The following is a 19659-nucleotide window of genomic DNA, read 5'->3' as shown; positions in this document are numbered from 1 at the left end:
TTCAAAACAAAATCCCACTTCCGGGACACCACTGTGACCATAGGGCCGGTATCTCTTTGATACCACGTCAGGATGACACCACTGTATCCTTAGATTGATACAGAAAATCAATTGCGCGAGCGGTTACGTATGGGTTAGACCCGGAATGAAGCGAGTGGAGAGGATGACGGAAAGAACGCACCCAGAGATTTATATATAAAAATATACCCGTTTATTTTCTCCATAGGACTAATTAGATACAAGCGATTACTTTACAGAGAAACACGTGATAAGGTACATGGCTCACGATCCGCGAACATAAATTCTACGCGGATTAGAGAGAGAGAGAGAGCTTACAAATATTCGCGTGTAGGATAAATACCTCAAGATATGTAGTCGGATGTCGATGTAATAATCGATGATATCCTTATAGACCGTTGTAGGTGTTCGGGCTAAGAATAAATGATCTTATAGTAGATCGTCGGTAATGACTCTGTCCACTAACAGGTAATAGTTGTTCAGGTAGGAAGTGTAACGATGACAGTTCGGCTTGAATATAGATGATGAGGGAGGATCGGCGGCGACAGGTAACTATCCTTTTGAGCGCACAAACACACGGTCAGTAACAACTTCTTCGTCTTACTCATCGTGCTCCCTTTTTATATGGGGAGGGAGTTTGCAGGCCCTTCTTTGATTTCGTCAGAAGAGATGATCTTCTTGGACCAATAAAATTATTGGTGACGTAGTCGTGTCACCGAAATTTGACTCATCTTAACAAGGAACTCAACTCGTGGGAATCGAGTTTAAACTGTTCTTATCAACAGAATTTATCAGTTGATTTCCCGTTTAACTAACCCTTTTTGGTCTATTTCGTTCCGTTTTTGTATAAAATGTAGAGTTTGTATAAAATATAGTTAAAAGATTATAAAGGTACATATAAATGATAAAGTTCACAATATCCCGATCGTCACATATATATATATTTGGTCTGCAAACAAATTTTGATTTTTGAAGGTCTTTATAGATTTCAATAGTTTGGAAACCTACGAGAGAAAGTGGAACCCAAAAATATGATTTGTATTATAAGTGAGCTTGCATTATACTCTATCCAGTTTAAATATTTTCCTATAATAGATACAAAAAATGTAATAACCTTATATTGTACAATTTTTTTGGGTGATGCAAATAAAAATTTTATTTAAAAAATTCTATTGTATTTGAAAAGTGTGAAATGAGAATCAACCATTGATTATATTATAAATAAGTTTGCACTATGTCAAATCATGTTACTACAGCATATTAAAAATAACATTGAAATAATAATATAATATACTTCATCAATAACATCATACTTTAATCAAATAAAATTATTTATTAAACGTTTATGTAATATAATTATGTAAATATATCTGTACTTAAGGACCAATTAATTATAGTTTACTTTAGATTATAAAATTATTTTATGTTTTAAATAGAAATTATAAAAATATATCAAATTTAAATTCTACCTGAAGTAACATAGTTAGAAGGAAAATATCCATCAAGGTCAGATTTTTCTAATCTACCAAACCACCATCGAGAATCATCTCGATTTATTACATTGATGACTTCTCCTTTTTGTAGAGGTAACTCATTTGGAAAATTAGAGTTATAATCGTATAAGGCAACAACCTAAATTTTAAAAATATGTATATATAATCTTTACAAATATCACACTTGCATCTAAACTTACAAACTCTATATCTTATATAACAATTAAATAATTTTTAAAATTCAAAATCATTATTGACTAAATTAAAAGTGCTTTAATCAAAAGACCAGAGTTTTATAGAATTTAAGTTCATAAATTTGTTTTTAGAATGAAAAGATTATGAAATTTATATGAAATATATAAAATAAATTTTAATGAAATTCTGTAATTGAGACCAAACGTTTAATAGCTGTAAATATATGACTAGAAAATAAGATACAATATATTCTCAATTTTCAAGAATAAATAAATAAAAAAATAATTCCAAACAAATTCCTAAATAATTCATCACATACTCTAGTTCCGGGGTTCCCAACTTGTGTTCTACAGAACCCTAGGATTCTGCCAATAAAATTTGAGTTTCCACAAAATCTGTTGAATCCAGTGATATATGAATGTGCCAATGCAGTTTTGGGATGTGAGGTGTAATTGTTTAAGTCTCAAATCAAGTCCTCTTATGATGTCCTATACACATGCTAGAGTTCTTTATAGCTTTACGAACAGTGGCGACTAACCGAAATCATGATATAATGTTTGATAAGATAATGAAAACCATAAAAACAGTAAAACTTAACCTAGAGCTAGAAAATAATTTTTAAAAATAAGCTTTAAATTATCCAACATATAAATAATAATACAATTTACAATTTTTTCATTATTTGTATTTAATCATCCTGGCTTATTTTAAAAATAATAATACAATTGTTAAATATGCTTTAATTCATCAATGTCTACAACATAGGCCTATTAAATCTAATGACAGGAGAGGCTAGTCAAATTCCCTATTGTACCATACATACTATGATACTGGTGAAGAGACACTCGTGTCAAACAAGCATCACGTGTCACCAAGGAGTTTTAATTTAATTAATTAATGGCCCATCATCTGTAGTGTGTTGTAGTACAACAGTACAGTGTACAAGCAGACATATCAGTCAAAGATTATTAGAGTTTTGCATTGTAAATCTTTTGTGATATTTTAAGTACTTTTCATATAAAAAGATGGGAACCACATAAATATGTGGTTCCCATCTTTGATTTTAGTATTGTGTATACCCCAAATTAAAAAATCATGGAGCATTGGCTGAGAGAAGAGTTTTGAAGAAAAATGTAGCAAGTACTTCAAATGTTTCTAGTGACAAGGAGATTGAAAAGATGGATACAAACAAAGGTACAAATCCAGGCACTAGAACTATTTAAAATATTGAAAAAAAAGTTTAGCCCTTCACATTAATGACCAGTTTGAATTAAGTAATAATATTTTCTTTCCATTATTAATCTTTTTTTTTTTCACTTTCAATAAATTGTTTCTGGTGTTTCTATTTGCTGTTTTATCTATAATCATTAAAAATTGTCAGAGTTCCAACACTTTTTATTAACATGAAAAGGGTTCCACAATAAAAATAAGTTGAGAACCCCTGCTCTAGTTCATAAAACTTGGCATCATGTTAATAAATAAATAACTGCTTAGAGATTTTGAATTATAAATGCCTGAATTAGGAAACCAACATCTCTAATAAAAACAAAAAACATTTTCAGTTTAAGTTTGACCATTTACAGCTACAACCACTCAAGTATTGTATGCTGATGTTGTCAGATATACTTAAACAAAATAGTTTTTTTTATGAGAGTATTGACTTGTTGAATTATGTAGTTATTTAGTTTATTTATTTATACATTTGACTAAAAGACCAATAAAGTGTTTTGAAAAAAAAATTTCATTTAATCTTCATTGCTTCTCAATTTACTTAACTTCAACAAAGTAATTTTTAAAAAGTAATGTTTACAAGAAATATTTTGAATATCTGGAGAATATAATAGTATAAGCAATTTAAAAATAAAATTCAATAATAATAAACGTTGAAATTAACTCAATAAAATTTAGAATATTATAAATCTTTAAATTTTTTAATAAGAAATCACTCCATATATAACATTACAAGACCAAAATCCTAATGATCATTCAAAGACTGCCTTATTTTCAGATCCATACACAAAGCATATTTGAACAATAATTAGATACTTATTTTTAAATACAAATAGATTTCAAAACATTAGAATAAGATCACTACAGTATGTGCTAACTAAATTACATTATGTTCTTAAATATTGGTAATTTATTTCATCATTCACTGACATTTTATTAATACACGAAAAAATTAAACTAAAAATAAAACGATAGATAACTGTATGCCGTTAGTAGTTCAGACTAAAGAATACAAAAATAGAAATTAGTTTAAAGAAGCTATTGATAAACCTTAAATCAATGCTGCTTAACACTGACTTTTCAATATTGTTACATTGTGATTTTTATCTGTTGCAATGACATCAGCAACCATATCCAATATTCTAAACTGTTCTCTTTATGTTTCCTATTCACACTCAGATGAATGTTCATGTCAATGATGAGCTTATCTGCCATTCTGCCTGGTAACAAAATATCCTACTAACACAATAAACGTTGTGTTACCAGATTCAAAAAACATTTCTTTGAGAACAACAGAAAAGCTCATTTTCACTACAAACATTAACCTGAACATGAATAGAAACTGTCAAGGAACAACTAAGACCAATTGATATAGCTGTAGTGATGTCACTGAGATAAATGAAAACAACAATGTGACAATATTGTGATGTAAATGTTGTTTAATGCATTGATTTAAGGTTTACCAATAACTTCTTCAAACTAATTTCTATTTTTATGTTTTTCAGTCTAAAGTACTATACTACAGTTTTATAGTATACTAAGTGCTAGATCTCTGACTGTCTTCAGCAGTTCAATTCCAACATTTCATGTTGCTTTATGATGTGTGTGTTCTCATGTGTTGAATTTATAATAATTTTTAAATGATATTAATTAAATACATAATCAAATAAGTATAAATATGCTTAAATTAATTATCCAAAAAACTTCACAATGTCATATGAGATGTTAAAGATCAAACTTTGATGTCTCATAGGGCCAAAATATTTCAATATTTAGAGATTTGATTTTTCTGGTAATATCCTCAATGCCCACTTTTGAATGCACTATTGAATGCACTATATCATTTTCCTGTAAGAAGTCTGCTTCTATTAAAATATTTCATTTAAGTGGGTGAATGATTGAGTCAATCAGTGAGGCCATATAGTTTTATTATTTAGATTAATTAATATGATTGTTGGTAATATTGTTACATATAGGTAGGGTAAACATTGGTAATTTCTTGATAAAATTAATTATTCTTTAATTATCAGACATATATTTCGTAAATGGAAATGTTAACTGTACTTTGAAAATAACAGCATTGCCTTTTGTCTTTATAAACATATTTATATTTTAGTTTTCTAGGGATGTATTTTTTTATGTTGCATACAGATGGTTATTTTGTGATATCATGGCTAAGTTCATGAGAGGATATCTTAGCCTATATATTGTTAATTGAATTAAATTTTATTGTAGTACATACAATGTTTTCTCTTACACTTTTTATCTGCAAACAGATATACACCTATTGTTATTGTGCCTAGTTTTCTTAACATTTTAAGTAAAATTGTGACCATACATTCTTTAGATGACTTGTATATTAAGCACTTTCTTTCACTTACCATCCTGGTGACTTTAAAAAGTATCTTTTTCATATTGACAATATTGCAAGATGGCATCTCAACTAGTAATTTCATAATATATCAATTATTTTGTCATACCTCCTTTTTAACCTAAAGAATATGAAAGAAACTTAGGATGTGTTCAACTAACATTAGCTATAAGTAACATAGATTATTATTTTACTTCTCTAATTGGCAATAATTAATTATTAAATAGTCATTGTATTTGATGTTACAAATTTCTAAAAGTTTACTGGAACAAACAAAATTTTCAAATTCAATACATTCAAACTATCTTCGAGCAAAATTTCAAATCTCATTTTAGATTACTTTTTACATTCATCTTCATCAAATAACTATCATGAAATTATCAATAACATGGAATTACCAATGTTTACCCTAGTTTATTTTATGCCATTTAATTAAGACTTACTATACTAATCTTATTATAATGTTTTTTAAGTTTGTATTTAAATATATGTATCTGATAGTATATTTTTGTTCTACAAACCAGATTTGTAAATGGATCTGTGATGTAAACTATCTTGAAACACATTTATTGAATTATTAAAGTGACTTCTTGAGTGTTTATTAGCATTTTGGTCTTGTGATAATCTTTAAAACAGAAAAACATATTAAAATAAAATATAAAATATTTTAAACAACCTTGTCATCAGGAGAAATTGATGAATTCTTAACATTTTGCATAGTTGAATCTGCAATCTAAAGGAAATTTTATATTAAACCATTAGCATTCTTATTATTCTGCAGCATGATAATTTTAATATAATATATATTAGATTACTAATGTAAAATTTTTATACCAAATATCTTTAATATTTAAAATTTCTTACAAAAACTATTGCTACATAAAGGTTTTAATAATTTCATTTACGAGTTCACGTATCAATATTATTACCTAAAATAAGAAAACTATACTAATTATCTTCTATCATCAAAACAAATTAGCTACTGCATTCAAAATATTAGTTTCATAAGAAAAATAAAAAAAATTTCTGTTCATAAACCAAAAGCAAATTTAGTTTGAAGAAACAGACCTTAAAATATTTAAATTAAATATTTTCAAAGGTATTTGCATTTGCTCAATAATTTGCAAGAATCTGAATATAATCTATTTGAAGTACTTTGAATGAGTTAATTCATAAAAATTCAATTATGAATTAACTCATTCAAATATTTGAATAACAAGCAACTTTTAAATATTCTCAGGTGTTGAAATATATTTATTTTATTAAAGTTCAGTCAAGGATCTAACAAAATCCTTTCCTGTCTCTATTAATTATACATTTTTCTACACAAGCTAAACAACATTCTTCTCAAACAGCTTCAGAATTGTTAATCTAAATATTGTAAGAATGATTTTTTTAAAGTAAGTATGCTGTTTGGCTTTTTAATTAATATACAGAACTGTTTATTATATCAAGATTATTATTCTGAATTTCTATTATTGTTAAATAAAAATATGTATCCTTTCATAATATTAATATTTCTAGGAGAATGATCACTCAATTCAAGGAAGTTGGATGTCTGGAAGTTCAACTTGATTCAGGGCACAAACCTATCACTTCACAAGTGATTGAAAATATTATCACAGCTGTTGATAAACAGTCAATGAATAACGTTGCAGGCTCCAATAGAGCATATGAAGTATCACAATAGTTGTGTGTAGTTCCTATAGTAATTATAAGCAAAGTATTGAAAAAGTTGGTGCATTGTTATCCATTTAAATCAACCACAAACAGCAGTTGCTTGTTACCAAGAGAATTTTTCCACTGATTTTTCTTGCCAGAATGGAAGTGGATGTGTAATGCCATGGAAGATCCTGTAGAGTGACAAAGCAATTTTCATCTCAGTAAAACAGTCAACACCCACAACTGTCACATTTGGCCACGAAAACTCATATTTTACGACAGAGTTCACTACACTTATCTAAAGTTAGTCAGATATGAATTCACAGCCACACTTATCCTAGGATCATTTTTCTTTAAAGAAGGTAATCCTAATCGTGTGACCAAATGACTGAGCAGTCAAGGTGATAGCCTACTGCTCTGGGGGGACCCAGGATTGAATCCAGACAGGTTGAAAAACCCCCAGGAATTTTTCAGGGGGTGGTCTGACCGAATATGTTGGCCCCCATCCCTCACCACCTGGCAGCTCCGTTGTGAGCCTGGCTGAACCCATAATGGGCTTGCTAAAAGAGGCCCTCTTAGTGCCAACAGGGCAGGTGTTTAAAAAAAAATGTTCCAATGGTTCTGTGACACGCTCTGTAACAGCCCAGAGATACTGAAAGATATTCAACACTTTTGTTGTAACCCAATTACATCAGCAACAATGTCTTGAGTCAATCACTATCTTACAAGACGGAGTGCATCCACATATCACATTGCATACAATAGTTTCTGTGACAACATTTCAAAAAATATTTCAAAAGAGTGATTAGTCATGCATTTCCTACTTCCTAGCTATCTTGTTTTCTGAATCTCAATCCATGTAATTTTTGGTTGTGAAAACACTAAAAAGTACAGTTTATTGAGAACATATTGCAAATCTTGTAGCATTAAAAGACAGTATCATACTGTATGTGAGAAGCATTGCAAAGTATAAATTATAATCAACTGTTGAATACATTGTTCACTGCCTTCTGCTTTACATTAACCTTCAAAATGGAGATTTATTGAGCAATATTTCTGCATCACTAAGACAACTATAAAGCTTGAGTGTATTTCACAAATAAAATGTTTATTATTTAAATAATAATGACCATACAAATAACTTTGGATCAATTTAAATCTTTTATCCTTTTTTAAATTCCAGCCAGAGATAGATGGTAGATAACTTGAAGATAAAATACAATTCTTTATTACAATGACCAATGATATGACATTAAAAACATGTACTTAATATACCTGATACTTAATACATCTTACTACCTTTCTATTGTAAGATCCTGCACCAACTTCCCACAGCACTAAAAGTTTTCACAATATCGATCTGGTCACAGTTGTATTTAAATGATGAAAAAAATCACTCTGTATTCTGATGGAAAATATTTCTCAAATATATTCCATCAGAATCATGTACAAAAAATGAATGATATCTGATAACCATAACAAGGCATTTTCTGAAAATTTTTTGACCAACCCCCATACATTTGAATTTCTTGAAGTATTTTTCCAATAGGTTTTTCATGTGATAATGCTTAATTTATGATTATTTTGTATAGTTTAAGAATTTTCAATCTGTAATGAGCTGACAATTACTTCATCGGAACAGAAATGGAATTTTCCAGCTAATGTCCTATGCAATATAAATTTATCTTCAATCAATGTCTTATATTCTGTTAAAGGAAGGAAATCTTTCATCAAACTGATTGATAAAAATATATTATAGTAAATTTCAGACTTTTTAATATATGTTTTATTTAGTCACAGAGGTATATTAGATGGTACATTATTTAGACCCTATCAAAATGTATTTTAAAGAAATGTAAACTGTATATGATAACAGATTAAAATTATACTTCACCTGTTTTGGAAACTTATCTTTATAAGTTTCAAGTTTGGATGGTAAGTACAATGCAGAATTTTCTTCAGAATTATCTAAGTAAGGTAGTGCTGACTTTGTTTTCAATATAGACTGAAAATATATAAACATATTTGTAAATTAACAAATAATTTATCTTAATAAATTCAATTTGGAATTTTTACATTGTCATTGTAAATTGAAGGAGAAATTTTACAGAGATTTATTTCAAATGGATCCAATTATGATATTCTTATAAATAATTGATACAATTTTAAAATGAATGTAAGACTATATAATTTCTTCACCAAATACACTATCCTTTGCAAGAAGATTAATGAAGAAACCAATGATGTGGTCTGTTTGGCAATTGATAGCCACCCTTTATATAATCAAGAAAGTTTTTATTTATTTTCACAGAGTCAAATTCTAATTTATAAATTTCTTTATGTTTCTTGTGACTCAATTTAGAGTTTCCCTTGTAACAGGATTAATTCCTAAATATGCTAATAAATGTTTTGATTTGATTTGATTATTTGAATTTTGTATATTGTTTATTCATTTAATGTCATTTTATTTTGGTGTATTACTATTCTATTATTTTGTTCCTCATAGAAAAGGTGAAAAACCTCATTCTAATTTAAATAAAATGAATATAAGATACTTTTAAAGATAAATGCTCTTAATTAAATACTACCATATTTACTCAAATATAAGATGATCTCGCATATAGGACGAGGTGTGACTTTCAAGATCAAAATAAAGAAAATTAGATTTATTAATACAATTCTAATTTTATTTTGTTTAATTACAAATAAAATATCAAATGCACGTAATTGCACACGTTTTCCCGCAAATATTACTGGCATTTAAAACATATAAAAATCTTGTAAAATCGATTACATAATTTGTTCATGCAAAGCTGGACAATCGGGAACCTTTTTTTGCCAATTCTTAACGGTCGAATCCACTCTTCGTCGATTACACTTAAGAGTTTCTTCAAATTCTGATTTCCAAATAATCATCTGTTTTCACATAGGAATGAATTAAAATTTATACCTTGTTCCCATGTAATTTTGGAATTCAATTCTTTGCTTTTCCTATTGCTATTCATCTTTACTCTTGACAATACACAAGAACAATTCAAACGACCCAGATAAAATACTTTTGTTTTTATACACCAGAAGGTGAGAATCCAGTAAAAAATGCGAATAAACAGTTTAAAAAAAATTGTACAAAAATGAAAAGAATCCTTCGCTCATGTGTATAGGACAATCTAGGTTTTTGAAGCAGTGAAAAATGGATAAAAACCTCGTCTTATATGCAAGTAAATATGGTACATTATTATAACCTTGAATAAGAAAACTAGTTGAATTTTTTCATATAGCATTCATTTTTTGTAACTTACCTCAACAGCAAGTACAGAATCTAATTTTTTCACCACTTTTTGCAATCTTGTTGAATTTTCTTTAAACTCTTTCTTTTTTAATTTATTACTTAATTTTCTCTTTGTAACATTTATTAATGGAGAGTCATTTCGACTGCTGTCACTACCTTTTCTACTTTCAATTTTCACTGGACTTATGTTTTGAGGAGTTACAGCTTGACTTCTAGAAATATCACCTTTACCTGCACCAACTGGTGGTTCTAAAACAAAGTAATTATTTCTTTAAAGCATAGATTATTTTTTGTAGAAAAATTTATATAATAGCAAATATTTTTACCATTGTAATCATATTTATATGCAAGTATTGGTGCATTATCTTCTAATGAACACATGGCCACAATATGATCATGAGGATGATAATCAACAGCTGTTACTGGACCAAGATAAGGAAGATTATCATACACAGCTAATTTTTCAGCTAAAATAGAATAAAATTGTAAAACTTCATTAAACAAAAACCAAAATACCAATTTATTTTATAAGCTACTTTAAGTTAAATTCAATTAAATTATAATGAAATTTGATATAACAATAAGCAGCACACAATCATATTTTTAATTTCACATGGATATGCTTAAATCAGTTTTTAAAAACTGAATAATATATTAATTTGGTTCATAAAGTTGTAATATTTGGCATGTCAAGTTCATCAAAAAAAAAAAAAAAAAAAATTAATTAGGCAAATTATAACTACTGCCAAAACAACAGCATAAAATCAGAAAAAATGTCTTCGTACATGATGTTGCTCAACACATTTTAAACAGTTACAAGAATTTAATGACAGAGCAATTAAAATTAGATAATTTCATATAAACAGATTATTTTATTACACTTAAAATTTTAGAGTTTTATTTAAAAATAAAAAATTATGCTATAAAACTTTAATTGGTGTTTTCAAAACAAAACGAAAGATTATTCATTTGAAACTAGTTTTCTATTCTTGGAATTTTCCAATTTTTATTTAAATTTTTGATATTCTAAAAATAGTATTTTTTTTCAGTTCTTTGTGTTATTCTGTTCCTAAAATTGAATTTTTAAGAACAGACTTATCAAAGATGATTTTTGAAAGTATCTATACTTTTTGTGTTCTTTTTAATTACATATTTTCTGGCATATAAGACTTTTTAACCCAGGGAAATCTTCTCAAAAGTCGGGGGTCGTCTTATAGGGCAAGTATATTCCAAACTCTATATTTTAACTGTAAAAGTTGGGGGTCATCTTATATGTCCAGTCATCTTATACGCTGAAAAATACGGTAATAAATATTTTTAATTAAACATTCCTTATTCTAAATTTACATTTCATAATTAAATTTAGTATAAACGATACAAAATTACTTTTTAAAACTAAAGCAAATTTGCTGAAAATTAAATTTACCAGTATTTGTATTCCAAACAATAACTTTACCATCTTCACCACCAGCAAATATTAAATTTCCACAGGCAGATAAACAGCATTTCAAATGATGTTGAAAATTAATGTATCCATAATAGTGTTGAATTATTAAATCTCTGCAAAATTTAAAACTTTGTTTGAAATGTAGAGAAATATCAAATTTTATTACATTATTTTTAATATAATTTCTTAGCTTCATTTTGTAACCCATTTCTAAATTACTAAAATAATTCAGCAAGTTTTGCTTAATTGCAATAATTGCTTATCTGAAATTTAAAAAATACTTTTGTACTTTTTCAGCAAAATAAGTTATAAAAATGAAAAACTGAAAAGGATAAGAAGAAAATAAAAACATTTTTCAATGGTGGAGAAATTGTTTGAAGTTATGCAAGACTCGGAACACTTATTTGAATAGATATTCACAGAAATTATACAGTAGTTGAATGACAAACATCAATTTTGATATTTAAAAAATTATGTGCGTGTGAAGAATAATTCAAATATAAATAAATGAAGTAGAATTGTAAATAAATAGTAGTATTGAAAAAATTAAACTAGTATTAGATATGTTAAATTCCATAAAATACAGTAATAAAGGTAAATTCACAAAAGTAGTTTAATTCTGAAATGTTTTTACAGAATTTCTACTCATCTTGAATAGATTTCTAATATTTTTCTCTTTATCTTACCATTACCAAACATATATTTTCATTTCAAAATCTTTTCAAGAGTATTTTTAAACAAAATTTAATAACAACTTTAATAATTTAGATTAATTCTTATAAATAATTGAATTAAATCATATTTTAATTTCATATCAATTGGTATTTTTATACTTACACTGTAAAATCATAAAGAAAAATCATGGAATTGCGACAATTAAACAATATCTTTTTTCCTGAATTGTGAAGATGAAGACTGTTAATTGGTATATCCTATTAAAATTCATTAAATCTCAATATTAATTTATTGCAAATATTAAAAAGTATACAAAATTTGAAACATTATAATTCCTTTTATATTACATATATTTTTTTATTTGATGATGTCACATTCATAATTTTGATATGAATATAATAATAATAATAATAATATGCTGAATTATCTATTGGGCTATATTAGGACTTATGTAATTTAATTATTAATTAGTTATAAGTACATTACTATTATAAGTAAAATTTAAATCAATTATTATATTAAAATGGGGATTTTTCATTTTACTTAAGAAAAATTATTAAAAATCCTTACTTGAGTTTCTGTTAATTTAATTTCTTTATCCAACATCCACTGACTCATAATTTCTACATTAGTTAAAATGTTATTGTTAAAACATATTGAATAATTTTTTTAAAATAATAAATGTAAATAAATTTATAAAATAAAAAATTAGCATAAAATCAAATTTTATATTATATATTAGAGTACTTAAGTACTTACTACATGCACAAAATTATATTTTAAAATAATAGACTGTTTTCTTTGAAATAATATATTTACAAAATCAGTTTAAAAATTATGCTATTATTCAATAGTTTTTGTAATTATACTCATTTTATCAAAGTAATTTATAATTCTTTTATATTAATTGTCAATCAAGTACATTGTCTGCTATAATCAATTTAATACTTTGTTATAATTCAGTATTATACAATATGCAACTATAGCAAAATACTATTTAAATTGTCACTGATATGATAAAATATATTTAGAAAATGTATTTATATTCTTGTACGAGATGGTTTAATTAAACACAAGGTATTTAAAACTCTGTGTAGAAACAAGTATTGGACCAAATGCAACCAAATTCGGTGCATACTTTTCTAACTGTGGAATCTTGATTTTTCAAATAAAAAGTTTAATTCTGAAATTTTTCGATGGAGAAATTTGGTGCTAATGTTGCTACAATTTGCATATTAGACAGGTTATAAAAAAATCGGGTAATGTAGAGAAGTTAAGATTCAAACTGCAATGATTTCATTGAAATTTTGTCAGGTAATTACAAATTTCTTGAGTTGTAAATGACCACAGATTATAGTGGCACATATGGTAATTTTACACGTAACAAATTGTGCACATGGAATTGTTCAAATAACCAATAAATCAGACTAACAGTTCCATTGTATGTACCCTCCATCTTGTTATAAAGCATGTATTCAATAACAATGTACTTGACAGCGGAACGTAACTGATTTGAATACAGTTGTGTCACATGTAGTAAAATTCTGTTTTTTAAGACAGCTAAGTTAAAAACATTCCCTGATAAATAAGGCTGTTCAAATACCCCATAACTAAAAATCACAAGAGGTCAAGGGGTGATATTTGGTGGCTATGCCATTGGAAATGATTGGCTAATCACTTTTTTCATTGGTGAAGTGCTAATGCAATAACCTTTGTACATTGACATATATATATGAGGGATGCTCCATTATGTGTAAAGATTGTAGTATTCAAACAATTCTGTTGCTGAAATGCAGGGACGATAAAGTTTTGAATCGTGTCTTCATTCCATCCTGTACAGTACACCAGTAATCCAAAACTATAAATGTGATATTATTAACTATCAAGTTGTATTTAAAATATAAAGTATTTTAAACTTTAACATTATTTAATGTTTTATCATACTATTTAGAAATGATTATTACAGAAAAATAATTCATTTAAATTTTATTACTTTATATAAAAAGACAATCAAAATATATTAATTATTTAATTTTATTTTATAATGAATTTTTAAGTACGCTTACCTGTATTATCATTGGACAAATAAACATTCCATAATCTAATAATTCCAACACTATCTGCTGAAAATAATTTATTTCCCTTAGTATTCCAGCATAATGCATTGATGTTTCCATTATGACCTTCTAATTCCATATGAAGTTTTGATTCACCATTTGATTCTACAGTCCAAACTCTAATAATTTTATCATAACCACCACTAACTATAACTGAAGGATACTTTGGATGAAATTTTGCACAATATACAAAGCATGGATGAGGCAAAACTGATATTAATGAAAATGCAAAATCATTTATAGACCAAATCCTATAATGAATTATTAAGAAAACTTTATATTCATTTTAAACAATAAAAATTATGGTTTAAAGAATGCAAACATTTATTTATTACTTTAAATTTACAATTTTCATATTTATAAATAAGACTACAGAAAGAATTAAGTAAATTAAAATTGAATGTATTACCTCACAGTACTATCACCAGAAGCAGATGCCAGTAAAGAATCATCATTTGACCAATCTAAATCATATATAATACCAGAGTGAGCTTTTACTTGATTGCGTAAAGTTCCTGATGGAATCTATTTAAACAAATTTAATTAGAGAAATGCATTGAATTTGACTTTATATTAATAAACAAACATAATTATTTAAATAATTTACTTTTATAATTATAACTAATATTATCAAATTTTAGAGATAGATAGATATGTGGCAAAATTAAAATTTTGTAGTATAAATGTCATTAATCCGGAAAAAGTGGAGAGAGACACAGACGAAACACATTGTAGTGGTCAAGGCATCTTCATTGGATCAAGTGATTAATGTGTGAATAAGTCCTTACACAACCGTGGAGAGTACATTCGTTCGTGTTGACAGATTGCAGTCGAAATAAAGAAAGGGTTGAAGACAAAGAACCATAAAATATTTTATGGTTATTGGGCAGGTCCCTCAAGTAGGTCAAATTGGTTTGCATCAAGAGTACTGACAATAAAAAATCTTCAAATTCAAAAATACTATTATTTATTTCAAAATAAGAACTCTACTTTGTACCTTTACATAGATTCTAATTAAAAATTATTAAAATCTTTTAATTATATTGTACAATTCTATTCTATAATAATTTTTATAGTAAATATAACAAACAATAAAAGTAATAAATATTGCTTCAAAAAATGAATGTTTATTTATAAATGACTAAAGACATTCAGATTAAGTAATATACATGATTAAAATTAGCCTAATAGAGCTAGTGGAAGGAACGGTAAAACTAGATCAAGGTGCCTCTAGCGACAATGCCGGGTAACAGAATCAGGGCTACAAAGGCCGCACCACCTAGTACTTTTGTACTAATCTAGTACCTTCTTACTTGTTCCAGTACCAAGATACCCAACACCATTTTCCATTCATGAAATCCTAATGCCTTCCCTTTCAATTTAGTACCTTTCAAAACATTCATTTTTATTCTATATTTCTATATTTTTTTACTTTACTTTGGCAGTAAATAGATATTTTTATTGCTTCCTCATTCAAGTGCAGCAGTTGAATGTATTTTTTTTTTTTTTTGCAATTAAATTTAATAAAAACTAAACTACAAAATCGAGTTCTTACCAATTCCTGTGAAGCACTGTTATTAGCAAAGGAGCTACTTAAAAGCAACAACAATAAAACGTTACACTTGGAAACCATCATCTGCTTCAACCATACAAAAACATTCTAGTGAGGAAGATTGTGATGATGATGATCTTACCAGTGATTTTTCAATGTGATAATTTTAAAGTTTAGTACTTCATGTTCATTACTTTTGTTTCAACATTTTGTTCACTTGATTGTCGTTGAGGAATAATAGCATTCTTGCAATATATGAATTTATCCTGTATAAATTTTGTATGTTATGTGTCACACTACATATATTTTAATAAATGGAAATTTGATAAATTATAAATTTATATATTATTTATAAGTATATATTTAAAAATAATATATAATATATACATACATTCAGCAGTTTACGGTCAAAGTAATGCCTGCATTAGTGAATATAATCACTTCTCAATTTACGATGGGGTTCAGTTCTGCAAATTTGGATGTAAGTCGAAATGGTCGTAAGTCAAGAAGTGACTGTACTTAACAACAAAACAGTTAGCCATCTTACACAAGCACATGCGAAGGGTAACTAACTGCATAACAAAACTAAAGATGACGCAATCAATCGCCAGAAGTGTGCAAGATATATATGTATATGATATATATTTGACGAAAACTATAAAAACATTGATACATTTTAAAAATTTTTTAATGAAATTTTTTTGTCGTAAGTGAAATCAATGAATTCTTATGATTTAAGATTGAAGACTTTTTTACTATGGTATCTGTCTTTTGCCTGAAAGTTGGCAAAAGATGGTAAATGAAGGTGGAAAATATGTTGATTAAAAATATTGTTTTACTCATAATAAAAGTTGCCTCTAAAATGATGGAAACTTTGCATACACCTTCACATTTGTTATGCTAAAAATTAATTATTATAAAATGATAAATGTTATATAATTATATTCTAATCTTAATTTAATAAAATTATTCAAAATATAATTGCTGCTTTCAAAAATTTTGGCTTTATGATTATATTTAAAAAATTAAAAGAAAAGCATAACAAAAAAAAGGATTATAATTATTTATGGTTAAAATATACCTCATGAAGAATAATATAATGTCCATTTTCTAAACTGCAACCATAAACTAATTCTCTACAAAAGAAAGAAAAAATTAAAAACAAATTAGTTTAATTCATAAAAATAAAATAATATAAAATAATGTGTTATTAATGCTAACTGTTTTGTTTCTTGAAATTTAATAAAAAAATGTAATTTAGAATTTTAAATGAATATAATCACATTATTATTTAATTATATCAATATCTGTTTAAATATTACATATCAATAAACAAAGTACACCTAAAGTTTTCTTATATGAGTTTTTAAAACTTGCAATTTATTAAATTTTATTTAATATTAAAATATTACATTCACAAGCACAATACACAAAAATATATCCTTAGTGTCTTTATGTTCACCATTTTCCTACCACAAGAAATAAGTCACAAAACTATAAGTAAAAGAGAGAAAAAGATAAGGAAAATATTTAAAATCATGTTTGATTATTTGTAACTATATTTTCATCCAGCAAATTTTATGAACTGAAAATATTTTACAAGAATTCATTTCCAGGGACATCTTGAAATCTACATACTACTAGTGTTTCTTTCAATGGATAAAAGTTAAAGCAATAAATTAGTCCCAATGAGATATGAATGGAAAAATAAGATATCTATTTTGTTCCCACACTAATTTTAGAAAGTGTTTTATCTTTTAATCGAATATTTTTTCATGTGTAAAGGAAATTTTTAAACTTTGGCAACCAAGTAATGTAAAAGAAAGTAGTGAATAAAAAGGTAACTGTTTTGATGAACTTTATCTTCAACTTTAATTAATTAATATGTTACCTTAATAAAAGTGTGAATTATAGAAATATATTAGTAAAATACTTTACAGTGTTTAAAATTCATAGCAGAAATACACCACTGAATTTCCAGCAACTGATGGTCTGGCACTTCTTTTAATCTGGACAAAATTACAAGGGGAAACTTGAAATTCCTGTGGTCACCAGACTAGTATGCTGAGCAACCACAGATGACACTATGTAGAGTGCACTTATTTACATTATTTATACTGCACTTGTTGGTGGTGTTGTGAGGAGTTGAGCCCAAATGTTATTTTGTGATCTGGAGATGTTATGTTTCAGTGTTTTCTTTATTTTGGGGAGTTTTTGTTAAAAGGGCAAAATCTGTACCCTCCATTCACAATTAATCTCCATTTAGAAAACTGAGAACTACCCCATGCTTATTGTTGCTTACATCAGTGGGTCTCAGTCAAAAAATGGCATTTACAATCTGGAAAATTAAAAGAAAAGGATCATTAAAACATTATGCCTCAAGTTAATTTGATCTACATAATATTGGTAATATGTTGTTACTTATTATAAGGAAAAATTGTCAGTAAAACAATTTTTAGCAAATAATTTTGTAGATGAGCAAATAATGATGTTAGAAATGTGATGTTACATTTGGTGCTTTTAAAGATCATGAAAGCCAAGCCAAAATATAATTCCAATTGAGACCAAGTGTGACAAGTAGGTGATTTGAAAAGTTGCAATTGTAAGGTAGAAGTTAAGAAGTATTTTTTTGTTGGATAAATGTTATTGAATTCTTTTGCTATTGTTGTTTAAACTAAGTAATTTTTTTTGCATTTATTGTTGTATCACTTAATGCATTAGTGTTAATTAAAACCTTGCCAGAAATTTTCTAATTATAAACTAACTATTGTAATTTTGTAAAATGTTAACTTTCACTATTAACATGATCATCTTGTTAATTTTTGAAGTTTTTATGTATAAAATGGATATATGGTTAAGATTAGTGATCTTATAGTAATAGCTGCAATTTTATATACTTAGTTTATTTTGCATAAATTTAACCCTAGCTATGGCTTCTAAGAAAGATAGTGTCAATGGTGATGTTAAAAGTAAACACCAGTCCATATCAGTCCAAGATAAAAAAGAACTGTTGAAAAATGGATTGTGGTGTTTTGGTGCATAACCTATATGACATTTATGGTACTGATTCATCAATTGTTTATAATATAAAGAAGCAAAGAGTACTAATGTATTAATGTACAAGTACCTGTATTATATTTATCTGTTTATTAAATTTACATTTAATATTTATTTAATTTAAATTTCTAGCAATCCATGGTATACTTTACATGGGAGGTGTATACTTAGTGAGTTAGAAGTGCATTGATGAATTATTATTATACATGACCACAATTGGTGTGGCAAAATGGATAATCTGGCAAGGTTTGGAAATTTGGTGATGTACCTATATAAATAAAATGTTTATCTTATTTTTAAAAACTTTCAAATTTCAGAAAAAGATATTAGTAATATTTTCACAAATAATCTATATTAGAAAAAATATCATACCTGCCACAATGAGAAAATCTAATAGCATTACATCCAAATGCTGAAACTTGTGATGCAATGAATATTTGATTTGGAATTTTGCATGTTTGGCCTGCAATACGAGACCATAATTCAGGTTGTATTAAAGATTTCTTTGGTGAGTCACTAAAATAATTTTTAAAATGTCTTCAAGTATTTATAA

General features: G+C 26.8%; 1 protein-coding gene across 1 annotated transcript in view; it reads right to left on the bottom strand.

Moving 5' to 3' along the window:
- LOC136976313 (jouberin-like) overlaps positions 1-19659 on the bottom strand; it is a 63955-nt gene that overhangs the window by 16335 nt on the left and 27961 nt on the right. Inside the window, exons 13-24 of the mRNA XM_067271566.1 lie at positions 19479-19622; positions 17131-17185; positions 14907-15022; positions 14447-14748; positions 12951-13003; positions 12543-12637; positions 11685-11818; positions 10585-10725; positions 10269-10507; positions 8864-8974; positions 5984-6040; positions 1488-1650 (exon numbers count right to left, since the gene is read on the bottom strand). Of these exons, the coding sequence (XP_067127667.1) occupies positions 1488-1650; positions 5984-6040; positions 8864-8974; positions 10269-10507; positions 10585-10725; positions 11685-11818; positions 12543-12637; positions 12951-13003; positions 14447-14748; positions 14907-15022; positions 17131-17185; positions 19479-19622 (1610 nt within the window). The remainder of the gene's footprint in view (positions 1-1487; positions 1651-5983; positions 6041-8863; positions 8975-10268; positions 10508-10584; positions 10726-11684; positions 11819-12542; positions 12638-12950; positions 13004-14446; positions 14749-14906; positions 15023-17130; positions 17186-19478; positions 19623-19659) is intronic.

The sequence above is a fragment of the Centruroides vittatus genome, unplaced genomic scaffold (assembly GCF_030686945.1).
Source record: "Centruroides vittatus isolate TY-2023 unplaced genomic scaffold, ASM3068694v2 contig_1110, whole genome shotgun sequence".
Lineage (NCBI taxonomy): Eukaryota > Metazoa > Arthropoda > Arachnida > Scorpiones > Buthidae > Centruroides > Centruroides vittatus.
The sequence above is the reverse complement of the archived record's forward strand: the minus strand, read 5'-3'. Positions and strand labels throughout refer to the sequence as shown.